Here is a 15,753-nt window from a genome sequence, read left to right on the forward strand (position 1 = left end):
TCAGATTCCCTCCATTCTCAGCTGCATAAGAGCTAGAGGAGAAACAGCAGCACACCGATCTTCCCAGTGAAAAGCTGAGCAGAGGATGGGGGCATGTCAGGACAAGTCTGATCATTGGAGGAGAGCATGCTAAGTGCCCAGCACAGCTAGATAACTGACCACGGTGTGTTCTCATGCCTACTGTGGTTAGTTTTTAATAGGAAAGCAGAGGGACTCACATTTAGTAAGTAAGGCAACAGGCAGTGTACCAAAAACTTCCAGCCAGTGGGTTCCAATGAATTGTCAGTCCTGGATGGTCATAGGTGGATGAGTATGTGGAAAAGCACTGTAGTCTCACATAGAATAAAAACCAGGAGGAACTCACACTGATGTGTATGACTGGAGGCCACTGTATTAGGTGCCTGATAAAAGGGACTCCACCCCGAAACATATAGCTTCGCCCACTCACGACCAAAGTGTGATGTCATCATGACTGGCCCCTCTGGCCAGTGATCTTGCTCCCTGCTATCCACTGCCTGTTGATTTACTTACTAAATGTGAGCAAATTTTTATCTTTTTATTTAAAAAATAATACTACACTTTGATAGGGCCACTCTCCCTTTGCTTTCTGCTTTTTTGCAACATTTTTACATCCACTGATGAGACTATCCACCAGAAGCAGCTATCTCTCCACCCTCTATACATCTCCACCTGCTGGTCACTTTGAATAATGCCTGTATTATACCATCTCTATGTGAGTGCATCTCTTAACTAGAAAAGCTACAATTTATGGGGAAATTGTGTGAAGTGTTCTTGCCTCCACCAGTAGTCTACAACTGGAGTGGGCGGAGTAACTGGGTGGAGTGGCTTGAGTAGCTATTGTGTGGTTGGAGTGGCTGGAGTAACTGTGAAAAGGTTGGACTGGGCAGAGTAACTTTATGGAGTGGGCAGAGCAACTGTGTGGAGTGTTTGGAGTGAGTACAGATAGTAAACATTATACTAACCAATTGATTGATCAAATTTAAAAAGTGCACATTGCAAGCTTGATAGAGTGAGAAATGCATTTCAACTTTTATTTTTCAGCTCACACTCTAGCTTTTGTCACTCTGCTGCCTGCTCACACACCTGGGTTCCTATGGCAACTCACTCTACAGCAAGGGCAGAGAAGAGCGGTTAAAAACAAACTGCTCCAACTTGCTCACTTCACTGGGGGTTGCCATCTTCAAATGGTTGTAGTTAAAAAATTATATATTCTACAGCGAAGAGCTTTATATTGTGAGAATCACAAGACCCAGACCTACATTTTGATGCATAGTATGTCTCTGAAATATTAAAAATGAAGGCACAGTCGCAGTTTAGAAATTGCCCTTCAAATATGAGGTGGCTAGAGTGGAGTTTCAATGAATGTCAATGGGCGGCGTGAGTTGAAAACAAATGGTCATATTTATTGTGAAAACTATCAGGATTATGGCTTAGCCGTGGACATTTTTAGTGGCAGCAGGGATAGCCGAACGTCTTGATATTAGATTTGTGTAGGTGGGCTTGAAAATGAGGGAGTGATGGCAGTTTAGAAATCATGTCCTGATTTTTCAGCTCACACTCTAGCTTTTGTCAGCTCCCACTCTAGTTTTGAACATTCCGCCATTCATTCCGATGGGACCAATTTCACCACAAAAACCGCAAAATTTCGTGAACCATTTGGCGAAACGTTACACAAGACCACTTACTGTTATCTCACATATATATTCTTATTATTATAGCCAAATTTACCACCCTAACTCCTCCCACAGTTTTTACACTACATAGACAGTAATACACCGAAACGTGTGGATTGTACCCGATTGGTGTGCTATTACTTTGTGGAACGTTTCGCCAAATGGTTCACGAAATATCGGCATTTTTGTGGTGAAATTGGTCCCATAGGAATGAATGGTGGAATGTTCAAAACTAGAGTGGGAGCTGACAAAAGCTAGAGTGTGAGCTGAAAAATCAGGACATGATTTCTAAACTGCCATCACTCCCTCATTTTCAAGCCCACCTACACAAATCTTATATCAAAACGTTCAGCTATCCCTGCTGCCTATAAAAATGTCCACGGCTAAGCCATAGTGCTGATAGTTTTCACAATAAATATGACCATTTGTTTGCAACTCACGCCGCCCATTGACCTTCATTGAAACTCCACTCTAGCCACCTCAAATTTGAAGGGCAAATTCTAAACTGTGACTGTGCCTTCATTTTTAATATTTCAGAGACATACTATGCATCAAAATGTAGGTCTGGGTCTTGTGATTCTCACAATATAAAGCTCTTCGCAGTTTTAAACTACAACCGTTTGAGGATGGCAGCCGCCAGTGAAATGAGCAAGTTGGAGCAGTTTGTTTTTAACCGCTCTTCTCCGCCCTTGCTGTAGAGTGAGTTGCCATAGGAACCCAGGTGTGTGACCAGGCAGCAGAGTGACAAGCCACTCCACCCCGTTACTCCGCCCACTCCAGTTGTAGACTACTGGTGGAGGCAAGAACACTTCACACAATTTCCCCAGAAATTGTAGCTTTTCTAGTTCTTTGTACTTTGCCATTTATTAATAGTACACTGCGAGTAATGCGCTTCAACTCTCTCCTCTTTTTTATCGTTTTATATCCATCGGAGTATACTTAAGAAGCTGCCATCCATTGATGTCTCCACTGAACATATTTATATGCTGTTTTATCCATGTGTACAGTCATGGCCAAAAATATTGGCACCCCTGCATTTCTATCAGATAATGCACCACTTTGTCCAGAAAATTGTTGCAATTACAAATGTTTAGGCATTCTCATGTTTATTTCTTTTGTTTGTATTGGTATGACACAAAAAAAGTGGAGAAACAAAAAGCCAAATCTGACAAATTCCACCCAAAGCTTAAAAATGGACTGGACAAAATTATTGGCACCTTCTCAAAATTGTAAGAAATAATTGCATTCCAAGTTTTTGATGCTCCTGTTTTTTGTAATTAAACTCACCTGTATCAATTACCAGGTACTGACAATATAGAAATCATGCCAGCAACCAGCTAAAATGGTGAAAAATTTACTTAACCTTTCTGCTGTGTGTCTCTGTGTGCCACATGGAGCATGGAGAAGAGAAAGAGCAGCAAAGAATTGTATGAGGATCTGAAAAAAAAATTGTGGAAAAGCATGGACAATCTCAAGGTTACAAGTCCATCTCAAGGGATGTTAATGTTCCTGTGTCCACTGTGCGCAACATTGTCAAGAAGTTTACAGCCTATAGCACTGTAGCTAATCTCAGTGGACATGGATGAAAGACGAAAGATGATCAAAGATTGCAACGGATTATTCAAATGGTGGCTAAAGAACCTCAATCAACTTCCAGACAAATTTAAGCTGACCTTCAGGCACAGGGTACAACTGTGTCAGCTTGCACTATATGTCCCCATCTGAATGAAAAGGGATGCAATGGTAGGAGACACAGGAGGAACCCACTACTGACACAGAAACATAAAAAAGCCTGATTGGAGTTTGCCAAAACTTACCTGAGAAAGCCACAATCCTTTTGTGGGAATGTGCTTTGGACAGACAAAACTAAATTACAGCTTTTTGGTAAAGCCCATCATTCTACTGGTTTCAGAAAAAGAAATGAGGCCTTAAAAAAAGAATACATTCCATACAGTCAAACATAGTGGAGGTTCACTGATGTTTTGGGGTTGCTTTGCTGCTTCAGGCACTGGATGTCTTGACCGTGTGCATGGCATTATGAAATCTGAAGACTACCAAAGAATTCTGGGGTGCAATGTCAGACCCAGTGTCAGGACAATGACCCAAAGCACACGTCAAAAAGCACCCAGCAATGATTTAAGACAAAGTGCTGGAGAGTACTGAACTGGCCAGCAATGAGTCCAGATCTCAATCCCATAGAGCACCTGTGGAGAGATCTCAAAACAGCAGTTGGGAGAAGGAACCCTTTCAATCTCAGAGACCTGGAGCAGTTGGCAAAAGAAGAGTGGTCCAAAATTCCAGTAGAGAGGTGTAAGAAACTCTTTGATGGTTACAGGAAGCGATTGATTTCAGTTATTTTTTCCAAGGGGTGTGCTACCAAATATTAAATTAAGGGTGCCAATAATTTTGTCCAATCCATTTTTGGAGGTTTGTGTGGAATGTGTCAGATTTGGCTTTTTGTTTCTCCACTTTTTTTGTGGCATACCAATACAAAACAAAAAGACATAACAAAAGAAATAAACATGAGAATGCCTAAATATTTGTAATTGCAACAATATTCTGGATGAAGTGGTGCATTAACTGACAGAAAAGCAGCGGTGCCCAAATGTTGGGCCATGACTGTATGTGAATGCAATACTTATTATCCAGTTTTTTTTCTATTGATTTTCCTATCACTACTTTGCTTAAGACAGTGGCGCTCTCTCTCTCCCTCCGTTTTCTTTTTTACATATTAAAGAAACATAACTGCAGGCTTGTCATAAAAGTAGCAAATACACTAAATGCTTCTAACTTGGCAGTGCAGTACAGCTGCTCATAAAAATATGCTGAGAAAATAAAGCTCCCTGTGGAGAAAAAACTTAACCATTCTATAAATACCTACAGAAACTTTTTTTTTATTTAAGCACATTGGTTTCCAAAACTAAGGGCAAAAAGAAAACGGCAAAAACCCTTCCGTTTTTACATTAATGTCCCATCTGCAAAGCTGTGGGCAGTGTGTGTTATTAAGCTGGTCAGCCATTAATTCTTATGATAATGTCTCTTTATATGAAGTTCAATGAAGACAACTTACCTGCCTAATACTGGGAAAATGGATGAGTAGCAGCCTTGAGTTTGGCTTACTGATTGATTGTTTTAAGTCCTCATTTACATCCATTCATTGCCAACACAGATACATTATCATAGGGAAGTAGTATATGCAGATAGCACATTACGGGATGTATAAGTTCCTGAAGTCACTCTTGCTATGCTTGATCCACAAGACCGTTAACCAATTTTGTTACCAGTCTCTGGACTTGTTCTATCTTATAATATCTTTTTGTAAATGAGGTCTCCAGAACTGGACACAGTATTCTAAATGAGGTTTAACAAAAGATCTTTATAGGGGAATCAGGACCAAATTGTGTGACCAGGCAGTGGGGAAAGCTAATAGAATTCTAGGATGTAACATTAGAGGGATCACCAGCAGAAGGTAGGAGGTCCTGATTCCCCTATATAGATCTTTAGTTAGACCTCATTTAGAATACTGTGTTCATTTCTGGAGACCTCAATTACAAAAAAGATATTGATATGATGGAACAAGTCCAGAGACAGTTAACAAAAATGGTGACATCTCTTTGGGATAAGACATATCAAGAGCAACTTTTGGAACTTAATATATACAGTGTGGTAGAAAGAAGGGAAAGGGGAGTCAGGACTGAAACCTTTAAATATATCAAGGGGATGAATACGGTTCAGGAGGGCAGTATTTTCAACATTAAGCAAACATTAAAAACATGGGGACATGATCTAAACTAACTGGAGGAAAGTTCAAAACTGATCTTAAAAAGTATTATTTTACCAAAAGAGTAACTGATGATTGGAATACACTTCCAGCAGAGGTAGTGAACCAGTCAACAGTAAATAGCGTCAAACATGCTTGGGACAAGCATAGATCTGTACTCAGACAAAAAAGTTAACCAAAAAAAAACAAAACAAACGGGCAGAATTGATGGACCACTCAGTCTTTTTTCTGCCATCACTCTTCTATGTGAACATCTAGATCAGGGGTCTACAAATGTTTCAGTACGAGGGTCACATCATACATTCTACAAATATTTGCCATCCAAGTTCCCCTTTCAGTCTTGTTCCTGTTACCAAGCTTCTGTTATGCATCTTGATCCTCCTATTGACCTGGCTTCCCCTCTGACCTTGCTCTCAGATTCTCCTTGTCAGTCCGTATTCCATGCCTGCCTGCTACCAACCTGAACTTTTGACCATACTTTTGCCTAGTAAATCTGTACCCGTCTGCCCACTTGTTACTGATTCCTGCATACTCTTGACTCTGCTTATGCCCTGGTGTACCTCCACTTGACTATCCTTCAACCTGGTTTGGCACCTGACTCAATCTTTAAATGGCCTTGGTGTCTCTATGGTGCATCACCAGCTGTACTTTTGCTTGTCAGACACCAGCACTCCCAAATTCTTGCTCACAGTGTCTACACCTTGGCACTTGTGCCGTTCTATTGCCCCTGTAGACCCTGTCTCAATGTCCAGGTTTACTTGGATGTGAAATGTGCAAGAGGCCACCCTTGTCGTCTCAGGCATTTCATGTAGGTATGTGGCACCCCCTTACATCAATATTCACATCACAGTTCCCTTTACATTACAGTACATATCAGAGTCCCTGTTACATCAGAATCCTCATCAGAGCCCCCTTATATGATAGTCTACATCGCAGTCCCCCTTACATCACTGTCCATTTCAGAGTCCCACTTATATCACAGTCTCCCTTACATCAGTTTCCTTAGCAATGTCCCCTTTATATCACAGTCCACACGAGAGTTCTGCCTTACATTAAGGGCCCCATCCATGTCCCCCTTACATTGGGGTCCCTACCATAGATGAGAGTATGTCAGCTGTGGGCTGCAAAGAATCTTGTAGCGGGTCGCATGTGGCTCTTGGACAGTAGTTTGGAGACCCCTAATCTAGACCCATGTAATATAAAACACTGAGCTTCATTGCTCTAACTAACCTGAGCAATATGGAAAGAAGCAACTTGGATGGTATTCAAGTTTTTTCATGAAGCGGATTTGCCCATTCTCTTTGAGGCAGAAGAAATTTCGTTCACCAAGAACAAGTATTGAGAAAGCGGCATTATTAAAAGAAACAATACTGATGTCCAGTGCCTGTTCACCAATGTTCAGAGTCCAGTCGGTCTGCAGAGGAGAAAGAAGAACAAATGCCAAGTAGTCACATAACCTAGATACAGAGCAATATGTAGCTACAGAATTATTTATAACCAGTGTTTCAGTTCATTAAATGTAATATAATCTATAAAAAGGCTCAGTCAATAATTAAGGTACATTTAAAGCCCAAACTTTTTTTTCATATTAGATGGAATAGGAAATGGTTAAAAGAAGCGGATTTGTCCATCTGTGTCTTATTCAAAAGAATTCCCTTCATTTTCTGTCCTGCAGACACAACAGGATGTAAGAGTAAATCCCTTTACCACTTCAAGACCAGGCCAATTTTGACACTTATCTTACATTTAAAATCAGTATTTTTCACTAGAAAATTACTTAGAACCCCCAAACATTAAATATTTTCTAAGCAGAGGCTCCAGAGATGTTGGATGTTGCAATTTTTTATTGCTTTTTTGTGTTTTTAAGCAAACAGTACTAATTTACCTTGACTGAATGCAAAGTGAAATGATTTATGAAGGAGAAGTTGGGGAAAGTGTGAGTTATTATAAAAGAGAGCTGCCAATAAAACAAGCTGTGTGTGACAACTAGCAAGAAATGTTGAATGATCAGTGCAATAATACACTGGCAGTAGAACAAAGCTTTGCTTAGCCACAGATCATTTCAAGTGTGTTATTTTTCCAAAAGTACACAAGAGATGAGAAAAATTGATTTAGCAGCTAGACAAGCTTTCTATGCAAACTGGGATTTTAACAGTTATGGCTTTACTAGCAAATACAATCGATGTTGCCATGTAATGTTTCGTACATTTTCAGAGGCCTTTGATATGTTTTTATTGTTTGCTACAAAGGTTAAATGATTCTAGGTTAATTGTTCTATATATTGCTCAACAGAAATAAATATGTTTAGCCACTTGAGCACCTGCACCTGTATACCCCGCTATGGCAGGGGTAGGCAACCTTAACCACTTGCCCTCCACAGGATTTACCCCCCCCCCCCTTCTTGACCAGGCCATTTGTTGCGATACGGCGCTGCGTTACTTTAACTGACAACTGCGCAGTCATGCAACGCTGTAAATAAATTATGGCATTTTTTTCCCCATAAATAGAGCTTTCTTTTGATGGTATTTGATAACCTCTGCATTTTTTATTTTGAGCTGTAAACAAAAAAGACTGACAATTTTGAAAGAAAAAACAATATTTTTTACTTTTTGCTATTAAATGTGCACTAAAAAAAAATCAAATTTCATCATAAATTTAGGTCAAAATGTATTCTGCTACATGTCTTTGCTAAAAATGAAATCCCAATACATGTAAATTAATTGGTTTACATGAAAGTTATAATGCTCCTAGATTGTAAGCTCGAAAGAGCAGGGCCCTCGAACCCCTCGTGTATTGTATTGTTACTGTCTTGTCTCATGTTCTGTCCCCCTTGCTACTGTACAGCGCTGAGCATACCCTTTGGTGCTATATAAATACTGTATCATAATAATAATAATGCATACATAATGGAGTTTTTTTTTTATACTAGTAATGGCAGTGACCAGTGACTTATAGTGGGACTGCAAAACTGTGGCAGGCATTCTGACACTGGGTGGGAACTGACTAACTGCCACTGACATCCCCCCAGTGACACTAATACTGTGATCAGTGCTAATAAAAAGCACTGACACTGTACTAATGACACTGGGCAGAAAGGGGGTACCATGTGGGGTGTATGCTGTTTTACCTTGGAGACATGCTGTTTTGTATTTCTCTGCTGAGCAGAGAAATACAAAAAGGCATGTCCTTGCTGGCAGGAGAGAGGCCTGTGTTGTTTACACACAGGTCTCTCCCCTGTCAACTTTGCATGGCGATTGCCAGGTGCCAGCGGGAAATCTATGGCCATGACCCGGTGACTGACATGCCTAGCCACCAATGGCGGAGCAGGTAGGGCGGCGCATGCGCTCCCTACCCGGAATTACAAATCACATATTTTACGCAGCCCTGCCGCCTTGTAGCAGTATTTCTGCTATAGGGCGGTGGGCAACAGGTGGAGATCTACCTTAACAACATGGGAGAAGTCAAAGATCATTGGGCACACTGTCGCCCAGCGCCGCCTCCTCACACCTGATTTAAACCTCTAATTGCTGTACTACCGTGTTTGAATCATGTGCATTGTAGAGCAATCATGGGTTTAAGTCAGGAGGCAACATATCGCCTCGTCACTACCTGTCAAACACACTAGGTTCACTTTTCAGAGGAGCAGCAATGCCTGCTGCACTTGTGAATGAGCCCTTAGTTGCATTCGGCTGCAGCAACCTTAGGGCTTGTTCACACATAAAGTTGGGGGGTGGTAAAACCCTGCTGCTGAGTTGGGGTTTTATGTCCCCCAATCCCTACCCCCTTTATCTTCTGAAGTAGCAGCCAAAGGTGTACTCATGCCACAGCAGGAATTAAACCCCCTGTTGCTTTTGGTGGGTGGTATCACCTGCCAATTGTGACCTATTTAAGTAAATGGGGCCACTCTGAAAGTGCCCCACAACTGCATACTTCTGCGGGGTCCAAAGGGGTTAAAGCAGGTGGTAAAAAAACAACACAATGCTGCCTGCTTTAACCCCTTGTTATCTGTACTGCGCAAGGTTGCAGGGCACTTGAAGAGCAGCCTCATTCACCTAAATGGGTCATGCTTGGCATGTGCTACACCAACCAACCATGACAGGGCGTGTAACACCCTGGCCACTGCAGCTAAAGGAAGTGTGTTTCGGGCTGGGGTGGTAAAAACGTATCTTAACTATGGGGTATTATCACCTCCAAATTGCAAATTTAAATGAACCCCTAATGTTCTGAACCCCCTATAAGGCTGCTGTCACACTGATGTGCTGCAGGGCTGCACAAAATCCTGTATATGTATATATATGTGATTTTGTAATTCTGGGGAGTGGGCGTGTGCGCTATAACTTTCACGTAAACCAATTCATTTACACATATTGGGATTTTTGTTTAGCAAAAACATGCAGCAGAATACATTTTGGCCTAAATTTATGACGCAATTTGATTTTTTTTTTACTGGATATGTTTTATAGCAAAAAGTCAAAAATACTGTATTTTTTTCAAAATTGTCAGTCTTCTTTTGTTTATAGCGCAAAAAATAAAAACCACAGAGGCGATCAAATACCACCAAAAGAGAGCTCCATTAGTGGGAAAAAAGGACATAAATTTAATTTGAGTGCAGCGTTGCATGACCGCGAAATTGTCAGTTAAAGTAATGCAGCGCCGTATTGCAAAAAATGGCCTGGTCAGGAAGGGGGGTAAATTCTCTGGAGGGCAAGTGGTTAAGGAGGATCCCCCCACCAAAAAAAAAATTATGTGACATTCCCCACCAGAAAATCTATAGCGAATCCTTATCCGTGCAAGCAGCCCATCATGCCCCCTCTCTGCCTCCAGCAAGGTACCCCTCCCATGTTGAGGAAGTGTTCGGATATTGGTCAGTTATAAATTTTAGGGAGGAGGGGCTGAAGCCTTTTTTTTTTTTGTGAACATCCTTAAAAACCATACCAAAAACCAAAGGGCCAGGAAAACATTGTGGGAGGACCTCTTTGCCGTTTTGTTTGTACTGATAGGCTCATTAGTTATATATTCTGCTGTCATCCAGGAATCCCCCACCCCCAAGAAATGCATTAAGATAAAAAACTTTTATAACCACTTTCAGTCTAGGGGATTGCATAAGGGGCTGTTTCACTTGGCAGAGGGCTCTGAAGCTATTTTACTCTGGTTGGAGCTTCAGCATAATCACATACAGTGCAGAACTATCAATTCTACATTGTACATGGTGTGTGGGACTACGGCTTGAAGCAGTTTACAGATAACTAATCACAAGGATCAAAGAAGCCTGCTGGAGCGGGGAGCCAGGTGAGTAATACAGCTTCTTTTGCAACCCCCTTACTCAAGAAGTATTTACCCTTGCAGTGTGGGGCCCACACTGCAAGGGTATTTTTTCATGTTGTGCCCAGAGTTGGGCTTTTAGCTAAGAAAATAATTTGTGTGACTTCTGTGTTACTACTCTTTGAGAATTATTTTTTCCACAGCACCTGCAGCTATAGAGATCAATTTAAATTCCCTTTAACCTCCCTAGCTGTATGATTATTTCAGATTTTTGGTGCTGAAAGCGGTACCATTTTTTTGCATGGAAATATGTAGTTTTTTTATTGTAGGCTGTAATATTTAGGAATAACTCACTGAAATCTGTCCGAACAAGAGTCTAGTAAACATCCCGGGTATAATAAAATTGGAAACACAAAATCATAAATTATAATTTAACCCCTTTGCGCCGGCTGCACACAAATGTGCGGCCTCCCGGCGTCTGGGCCTAGACGCCGAGCGGCCGCACATTTGCGTCCATGTAACTAAATACATATGTGCTGAGAGCGCGCGCCCTGCGCGCTCCCAGCACACTTGTGTGGTACTCACGGAAAGGTCCCGGTCCGCACTTTCGAACGGGACCTTTCCCGATCATGTGACCGCCGTGACGCGTCATCACGGCGGTCACATGATTCCTAAGCCACGCCCCAACCGCCCCGCCTCCCGGCGTCTGAATCTCTTAAAGGGCCGGGAGGCATCGGCGGGAAGGGGTTAATAAATAATCATAAAAAATAATAATATAATAATAATAATACATTTAATTCAATAATATAATCAAACCAAAAACACTGAAATTTGAAATATAGCGCCAAGTTCACACATCACTGAGCAAAGTCGCAAAATTGTTTTCAGTGTCTGATGACGAATTTCTCCACGAATCATTATCACTCAATTCTGCAAGTGGTTCTGATTTACTATCGCTGTTCTCTAGCTGATCTAAACCCGCTTTTGACCTAAAGGGACGCTTTTTGGACGCCATGAACTTTTCTAAGTTTCCAGGCAGAAAGAACAGTAAAAATGCAGACAGGGGACAGGACAAAGCACTAGGGACAAAATGTATGTGAAATGGTTTGAAACAGCAATGTTTTACTATGTAAGATTCGTTTTGAAAAAAATGACATTTTTTAAAATGTTCAAATTTCCCGCCGCCGGCTGCGCCCGTACATCCCGACGTCACAGAGACCGGAACACAGAAGCCGGATGCCAGCATCAGCTGGAGGAGATGGCCAGGGACGCTGCAGGGGACACATCGCGGGAGGGAAGGACAAGGCAAGCTCTGCAGGGACTCCCTATGCAGCACCGCATGGTAAGCCCGAGTGTAGCTCGGGGTTACCGCTTTTGGTAATGACATTTTACCCCGAGCTTTGCTTTAATGAGTCTGGTCTGTGGTTGGAGCCTCAGCATAATCACGCACAGTGCAGAACTATCAACTCTACATTGTACATGGTGTGTGGGACTACGGCTTGAAGCAGTTTACAGATAACTAATCGCAGGAATCAAGTGAGCCTGCTGGAGTGGGGAGCCAGGTGAGTAATACAGCTTCTTTTGCAATCCCCTTACTCAGCAAATATTTACGCTTGCAGTGTTGTTGTGCCCAGAGTTGGGCTTTTAGCTGAGAAAATAATTTGTGTGACTTCTGTGCTACTACTCTTAGAGAATTATTTTTTCCACAGTGCCTGCAGCTACAAAGGTCACTTTAAATTTTAGTGTTGGTGTTTGGTGAATGTCCCTGCACTGTCACATAGGGGCAGGGAGTGTTTTTAGTTTTGTGTAAACTTCAACTGTAAGAAGACACAGGGTTGTCTTCTGGCAGCTGAATGGAATAGCGGGTGAGCAAAGGAAAGGTGAGTATATGCTGTTGGTATGGAAAGCTTATAAGTGAACCTGCTGCTTTGAACTACATGCGAAAACAGAGGTTCATATTAAAGTATGTTTAGAAAATATGAGCAATATATACCATGAGAATAAGCAAAAACATAAAATGGTACTACATTCTAAGCCAGGCTGTCAATTGCAGTGACTGTTTAGTTACAGTGGTTTCTTTAGCAATAACATATAAACTGTTTTTGCAAAGTCCCAATCAACCTAAAATCACTTTGGAATATTTCAAGAAGGAGACATTGATGACAAGCATAGAATTTTTATCTCATCGCTATACTTGCTGCATTAAAGCATAGAAAGCTCACCTAAAGATCATGTGAAAGACATAAAAAGTGGAGACCATATTGTGATTAGGTGAAAATCCCAAACAGCGCCAGCAATATGAACATAAAAGAGTCTCCAGTGTGATGAAGCAGGAGACAGTAATGCATACTCACTTTAATATGATGAGCAAGGGAATATTATATCAATTTGAAGGGAAAAAAATACAAAAAAACAAGATTGTTCCTTTTATGACCAAAGGGAGTTTTATAAACATGTGATAGAACTTAAAATAAAGTATTCCCTGCCATATGCTCTAAAGCAATTATCTGACACTGTGTGTCTGTAAAACAGCTGCGGCTGGTGAGCAACCCTCAGAGAGTCTATTAAATATATATCCATAGAACAGTAATACCGACCGAGAAATCATATACAGTCTTTGGACTTAACGCAAAAATACGCAGCAGATGCTATTTTAGGAAAACGTGTTCTTGTCTGCTGTGGAATAAACTGAATTTCCTCTTTATGACAAAAGTGTAACTTGCAGAAATTGTGAATGACGTGGATCCCAACACACCATGTCATTACAACAGATGTGCAAGCAACAGGCCAATTGCTACCTCCAAGCAATAAAATTATCCACAAAACTTTCTTCAATGATACTGAAAATAAAACCAATGTAAACACTAATAAATTCAGGATATACTACATCACATTTGATCTTCTTTGTTTATATTTTTTATAAGCCTCCCTCAGTGCGATTTGCTGTACTACTGGCATTGGTGTAAATTGGAATACACCACACTTGCAGGGGAAATCTTTTACACCCCAAAAAAACTAGAAGCTCTATGCAGTTTTACTAGCCATATAGTAGATGATTGTTTTGGGGAAAATACCATTCAGCCTTTTTTAAAACTGTGTTAGAGCTCAGTGCTGCTGATCCCCTCCAGACTTTGTAGCCAGTTCCTGTAAACATGAACGCACTCCTGCAGAGGCTGCATGTCATTGCTCACAGCAAACGTCCTAATGACAACATTGGATCATGCCTGCTGATCGAGTGTCAGTACTACCATTTATAGTCTTTTCTGGAAATGCTTGTGACAGGATGACAATGCAAAAGAACATTCAGGAGACAGACAATGGGGTTGATTTACTAAAACTGGAGAGTGCAAAATTGGGTGTAGCTCTGCATAGAAACCAATCAGGTTTCATGTCATTATATACACCCTGTTCCAAATTATTATGCAAATTCTATTTAAGTGTCACAAAGATTCAATATTTTGTTTTTCAGTTTAACTCATGGATGGCATTGTGTCTCAGGCTCTTTTGTTCACTGAAAACAATCTCGGACACCTGTGATAATGAGATTGGCAGGTGAGCCCAATTTAAGGAAAAACTACTAAAGGACGGTGTTCCACATTATTAAGCAGAGCACCATTTTCAAGCAATATGGGGAAGAAAAGGGATCTCTCTGCTGCCAAAAAGAGTGAAATAGTTCAATGCCTTGGACGAGGTATGAAAACATTAGATATTTCACAAAAATTTAAGCATGATCATCGCACTATTACGAGATTTGTGGCTGATTCAGAGCATAGACGGGTTCGTGCAGATAAAGGCACATTGAGGAAGATTTCTGCCAGATCCATGCATCGGATCAAGAGAGCAGCTGCTAAAATACCATTACATAGCAGCAAACAGATATTTGAAGCTGCTGGTGCCTCTGGAGTCCCACGGACATCAAGGTGTAGAGTCCTCCAGAGTCTTGCAACTGTGCATAAACCTTCTATTTGGCCACCACTAACCAATGCTCACAAGCAAAAACGGCTGCATTGGGCATAAAAATACATGAAGACTAATTTTCAAACAGTCCTGTTCACTGATGGGTGTCCTGCAAACCTGGATGGTCCAGATGGATGGAGTAGTGGATGGTTGGTGGACGGCCACCCTGTTCCAACAAGGTTGCGACGTCAGCAAGGTGGTGGTGGAGTCATGTTTTGGGCCGGAATCATGGGAACAGAGCTGGTCGGTCCCTTTAGGGTCCCCGAAGGTGTAAAGATGACCTCTGCAAAGTATGTGGAGTTTATGACTGACCACTTTCTTCCCTGGTACAGAAGGAAGAACTATGCTTTCTGTAATAAAATCATCTTTATGCATGACAATGCACCATCTCATGCTGCAAAGAATACCTCTGCATCAATGGCTGCTATGGGGATAAAAGGAGAGAAGGTCATGGTGTGGCCTCCATCCTCCCCTGACCTCCATCCTTTGGAGCATCCTCCAGCAAAAGATCTATGAGGGTGGAAGGCAGTTTACATCCAAACAGCAGCTCTGGGAGGCTATTCTGACATCTTGCAAACAAATTCAAGCAAAAACTCACAAGTTCAATGGATGCAAGACTTGTGAAGCTGCTATCAAATAAGGGGTCCTATGTTAAAATGTAATGTGACCTGTTAAAATGTTTAAAAAGTTAAAATGTTGTTAAAAGTTTGATTGAAATAGCTTTTGATTTCAGTAAATATGCTGTAAACACAACCAATGACAATTTTCAGTTCTTTACAACCTATAAAGTGTTTTGAAACTTACTGTGCGTAATAATTTGGAACAGTGCATTGTAAGTGTTTTACGTTTAAAAAAAATACTGTTATTAGGAGGTTTGTTCAATAAAATGTGAATTGTACTCTTAATAGTTGATAACATGAGAATTATGCTGACTGGTATTTACATCAATTATTTAGGTAAATGAGAAAAATATAATTTGCATAATAATTTGGAACACGGTGTACAGACAAATGTACTGGTCCATGAAAAAAAACTGTTGGAAACGTGGGATCTATTAAA

The 15,753-nt window shown here is 41.1% G+C and overlaps 1 protein-coding gene across 3 annotated transcripts in view; it reads right to left on the reverse strand.

The window, feature by feature from the left end:
• Positions 1–15,753, reverse strand: part of BBS9 (Bardet-Biedl syndrome 9) — a 488,277-nt gene that overhangs the window by 329,093 nt on the left and 143,431 nt on the right. For all 3 annotated transcript variants that reach the window (XM_089687164.1, XM_089687172.1, XM_089687155.1), the window contains exon 8: positions 6,706–6,889. In XM_089687164.1, the coding sequence (XP_089543290.1) occupies positions 6,706–6,889 (184 nt within the window). The remainder of the gene's footprint in view (positions 1–6,705; positions 6,890–15,753) is intronic.

Source organism: Staurois parvus, unplaced genomic scaffold, assembly GCF_062004578.1.
Source record: "Staurois parvus isolate SC_StPar_1 unplaced genomic scaffold, SC_StPar_1.0 ptg000020l, whole genome shotgun sequence".
In the NCBI taxonomy this organism is placed as follows: Eukaryota; Metazoa; Chordata; class Amphibia; order Anura; family Ranidae; genus Staurois; species Staurois parvus.